Source organism: Manacus vitellinus, unplaced genomic scaffold (genome assembly GCF_001715985.3).
Source record: "Manacus vitellinus isolate BGI_N305 unplaced genomic scaffold, ASM171598v3 scaffold_103_pilon, whole genome shotgun sequence".
NCBI lineage: Eukaryota > Metazoa > Chordata > Aves > Passeriformes > Pipridae > Manacus > Manacus vitellinus.
The window spans coordinates 34,889-39,417 of NW_021938814.1; the positions used below are offsets into that span (position 1 = coordinate 34,889).

The window sequence follows — 4,529 nt, forward strand, 5'->3', positions numbered from 1 at the left end:
CAAGGTGCTGTCCAAGATCTTCGGGAACAAGGAGATGCGGATCCTGATGCTGGGGCTGGACGCGGCCGGCAAGACCACGATCCTGTACAAGCTGAAGCTGGGCCAGTCGGTGACCACCATCCCCACCGTGGGCTTCAACGTGGAGACCGTCACCTACAAGAACGTCAAGTTCAACGTGTGGGACGTGGGCGGCCAGGACAAGATCCGGCCCCTCTGGCGGCACTACTACACGGGCACGCAGGGGCTCATCTTCGTGGTGGACTGCGCCGACCGCGACCGCATCGACGAGGCGCGGCAGGAGCTGCACCGCATCATCAACGACCGGGAGATGCGGGACGCCATCATCCTCATCTTCGCCAACAAGCAGGACCTGCCCGACGCCATGAAACCCCACGAGATCCAGGAGAAACTGGGCCTGACCCGGATCAGGGATAGGAATTGGTATGTGCAGCCCTCCTGTGCCACGACGGGGGATGGACTCTACGAAGGGCTGACGTGGTTAACGTCCAATTATAAATCCTAATGGGGAGAGGAACTATTTAGTCTACAAAGAATTAAAGAAACAAACAAACAAACAGAAAAACAAATTTAAAAAAAAAAAATAACCCACGTGGCTTTCCAGAAGAATGATTCTCTACTGAAAAGTAAAAAAAAAAAAAAAATAAAAAAATAAAAAGCATCCATAGGATTACGATCACCTTTCTGCCACCCTTTCCTCCTGCACCCTTGGCTGGATTCCTGTTCTAACTCCTCCTGCTTGGCGTTAGGATGCTCTAACCTCGGAATGGGACACGAACACAGGCACTAGATGCTATGCCAGACTTCCAGCAAACAGGGGAAGGACACACTGTAGACTTGCTAAGTAACTTTTTTTTTTTGTTGGTTTTTTTTTTTGTTGTTGTTTCCTCTCGATAGCCCTTTGCTGGTTTGAATTATTTTGGGGGGATGTTGGGGGAGGGGGTCCATTTTTCAGTGTATGCTTTCTGGGTCTACTTTTTTTGATTATATATATTTTATTTTTTTTTTCCTCTCTCTCTCACTTTGCTGTAGATTGCTACTTTTTTGCATTCCTGCAGGATATGTTGCTAGGTCGACTTCATCTAGTAAACTGAAAATTATTGCTTAAAATCAAACCGCAGTCTGTCTTTTTATATTAAGGACTTTTTTTTTTTTTCTTCTTTTTTTTTTTTTTTTTTTTTAAAAAGAAAAGTTCTGTTAATCTGTAACTAAACAGCGACTCGGTCTGGCTCCACGGCTCAGGCTAACGAGGGGAATTCTTGCCTGCAGTGCCAGAGAGTGGGAATTCCACTGTTAACGTGTTGTTTCGAAGTGCATATCGGGCGCCGGGAAATGTAAGAACTGCTTTTGGAATGTCAGCTGGGGAGCTCTGCCCCGTCATACATCATGCATGAGGAGGGGATGCAAAGCAGCTCCCCACGCCACACAGCAAGCGAGACAGGAACGGTGTCCGTAGTTCCAGGTCAGGGTTTTTTTTTTTTGGTCTTAAAATGACGTTTAGTTGCAGTTTTTTGCTACTCGGTGCCGGTCCCCCCGAGTGGAGGTTCCTTCCAAAAGCAGATGCAGCGTTACAAATGTTGCAGCGAGTTTTGCTTTAAATCGCAGATGTTTAGGCGAAAATCCAGCACTGACTTGCCTCTACCTTAAAAGGATTCCTGGTCCTTTCCAACAGAAAGAAGGAAACTGTTGTTATTGTTATTATTTTTCCATGTTGGAGCCTTGAGAAAAGGGGCGAGTTCCGCGCTGAGCTCGACTCGAGCCCGGTGGTTTTGACATCAGTTATGGCCATTTTGAGGAAATCACTTCTTGCTTTAGTTTTCCAAGCCTGGACCGAGCTCCTGCGAGCAGCTGGAGCCTCCCGTGTGTCCCGGTTGTTGCTGTAGTCCTGTAGGAAAGGGAACTATGTTGGATGTGTGAAGCCCATTGAGTAACTACTAATGAGAGCTGGGAGGGGAGAGAAAGAGAGAGAGAGAGAGAATCGACGCTGAATGTAAACTTCCATAATTAGTTCTTAAAGGGCAAGCAGCTCGTTAGCCATGTCACAGCCTGTAGTAGAGGTGACTGGCCAATCAAAAACCCCACCCAGGGCGAGTATTTGCATAAAAAACTCAATCAAGTATTAATTAACGCTGGGTGCACAAACTGTTAAAGCAGCTGGTTCTTATTCAGCCTTAAGGATTAACTTCAGATTTCCTCGAGGAGTTAGAACTCCGGTGGGGAATTCTAGGAATGTATGCTACAAAACCAGAAGAAAATGGCTTTTATTTTCCTTTTTTTTTTTTTTTTTTTAATCTCTCCTTAATTTTTTTGTTTGTTTGTTTTGGTTTTTTTCCAAGAATATAAGTTTTACATGGCATTGGGGGGCGTTACACTACATTGCTGCAGTGGTGGCTCTGCATGGAGAGTACCTTGTATTATGGAGCTCTTACCAAAGATGTGTGGGAAGACAAAAAATCCTGAATTCACTTCTGAAATCCAATGCTTTGCTCGAAGTCCTTTTAGAATACGGTTCCTAAAAGACTTGTCTGGATGTGGGTTGCAAATGGGACTGGATGGGTTCCTGGTGCTAGAAGATAGAGCATTGATGGACTTTGTGAGTTAGGGAGTCTGAAGAAGCTCAATGTAGAAATAACTCTTCAATCTCAGCCCTAAAGAAGAGGAAGTGGGATTAGTTTACTTTAATCCAAGCCTTTTTTGCCGTTGGAAAAATCATTGCTCTATTTTCTAGCTTTTATTTTCTTTTTTTCTTTTTTTCCTGTTGCTGTAACTTAACAAACAAGTGTGGTGGTATAAAAACTTAAAAAAAAAAAAATACAAGAGTATGGTTACTGTTTTCTTCTGGAGCATCAATAAAATAGCCAAGCACAAAGTAAATGCCTAAACTGGAAAACTTGAAGCTCTATTAATGGTTCTTGAACTTTCTTAAACCTATTCTCAGTCAACATGAAAACTTCAGTAACTTCATTTTTCGTCTGAGTTGGTTTCCTGTGTTTCCAAGTGCTGGGGCAGCCTTTGCGTTGACTTCACAACTTTGTATTCCCTTAGTGACTTTGTTATTCTGTTTTTGTAGGTGAAAGGAAACTGCTTTTGCTTCTGGAATTTTTTTAATGTTTTGGGGGTTTTTTTTTGGGGGGGGGGGGAGGAACGGGGAAGGAGAAAGGGGGAGAAAAAGTTACTGAAAGATGTGGCAGAGACGTCAAAAATAAAGGGCCGTCGGTACCGAACAAACCCCACAGGTTTCACTTCCAACATGTCCTTTCTAGGCTGTAGCTGAACCTCCACCACGAGGTAGTGGCTCACAGGCAGGATAAAGTGGGAATCCTGTACGAAACCCGGTGATTTCCAAACCCATCTGGAGTTCCAAGTGCATCGATTTGTGTCCGTGTGAGTTCTGTGGAGTGAGTTCTGAGTGGCGTCAAATCGTGTCCGACCAGTGACTGAGTTTGTGGCCTGTGACCCCCCTGACTGGAGTAACCAGGAATTCTGTGTTCTCAATATGGCTGTAGTGTTGGTAAAGAACTACTAAGCAGAAAAATAAAGCAATTACACAGCGGAGCTCTCCTGGTATGTTACTTATATTTAATTACGAGAGAAACAGAAAGGGGCAATCTGGTGGCGTTGTGCTGAGATAAAGAGGGCTCTGTTCTGGATCTCCCAGCTCGGAAGCCTGGCTGTAATTCCTTGGAGAATTAGATGAGTGACTATTTTTATAAGTGGAAAAGGATGGTGCTTCTTTAATATTCCCACTTGGCGTTTAATAATCTCGAGCAAATTTCGGTGTCAGGGTTATCCAGCCTCGGTGCCAGCCCCACGTAACTTGGGAAGCTGTTCCACGGAGGGGATTGCTCGGAAAGGGAGGACAGGAGGCCAGTGTAGGACATGCAGGGATGGACAAAAGGGCTGCTGAGTGACTCGAGGTGCTTGTGGAGCGACAGATGTGACGCTGGGGCTCTGTGGTGCCTGAGCAGGACACGAGTGAGCCGATAAAAGGACTTGGGCAGGTGCTGGGGCTGTGGGGGGGCTGGGATGGGAGCAGCAGGATATGGACACTGTGACAGCTGCCATCCCATGGGAGAGGCAGCGGGGTCACAGCCTGGAGCTGGGCTGCTCAGGCTCTGCCAGCAGAGTCTCCGAGGTGGCTCCCACAGCTCCAGGTGTGAGGATGAGTCTGGGAACTGTCTTCTTGTCGCAAAGCTTTTGGGAATCCTCAGGAAGCATCGTTACCTGGGCTAGTCAGTGGCATCCTACCTGTGGCAGAGGGTTGGGAATAGATGGTCTTTGAGGTGCCTCCCCACCCAAACCATTCCATGGTTATCCAGCCAGGTGGGAGTCCCTGGGCCCAGGGGTGGTGGATTCCCTGCAAAGCCTTCCCCTTCCAGGGTGTTCGGGCTCTGTCTGCCTGGATGTCAGCTCAGGGTGTGGCTGTGTAAATGAACTTACTCTGGCTTAATTAAACTCCTCGGAGTTGGGAGACAGGGCTCCAGAGGGGGAAACTCGTGTCTCTCTCATTG

At 46.6% G+C, this 4,529-nt stretch overlaps 1 protein-coding gene across 5 annotated transcripts; it reads left to right on the plus strand.

Annotated features, from left to right (window-relative positions):
• Positions 1–6: 6 nt before the first annotated feature.
• On the plus strand, positions 7–3,573 carry ARF6 (ADP ribosylation factor 6). Of its 5 annotated transcripts, none has more exons than XR_001923055.2 (3): positions 7–441; positions 1,206–1,480; positions 3,282–3,573. XR_001923055.2 is itself a non-coding variant. In XM_008925735.3 (2 exons), the coding sequence occupies exons 1-2, from the start codon at positions 35–37 to the stop codon at positions 3,286–3,288; spliced, it is 414 nt and encodes a 137-aa protein (XP_008923983.3). In that variant the 5' UTR covers positions 7–34; the 3' UTR covers positions 3,289–3,573. The 5 variants fall into 5 exon arrangements, 2 of the variants coding, with proteins under 2 accessions (XP_008923983.3, XP_029819445.1); XR_001923054.2 differs by having other exon boundaries at positions 1,206–1,316; positions 2,355–3,573; XR_001923057.2 differs by having other exon boundaries at positions 1,206–1,316.
• Positions 3,574–4,529: the final 956 nt, after the last annotated feature.

Coding starts and splice junctions, on each gene's coding strand:
- ARF6 (XM_029963585.1), top strand. CDS start 35: ATGCGGATCCTGATGCTGGGGCTGGACGCGGCCGGCAAGACCACGATC.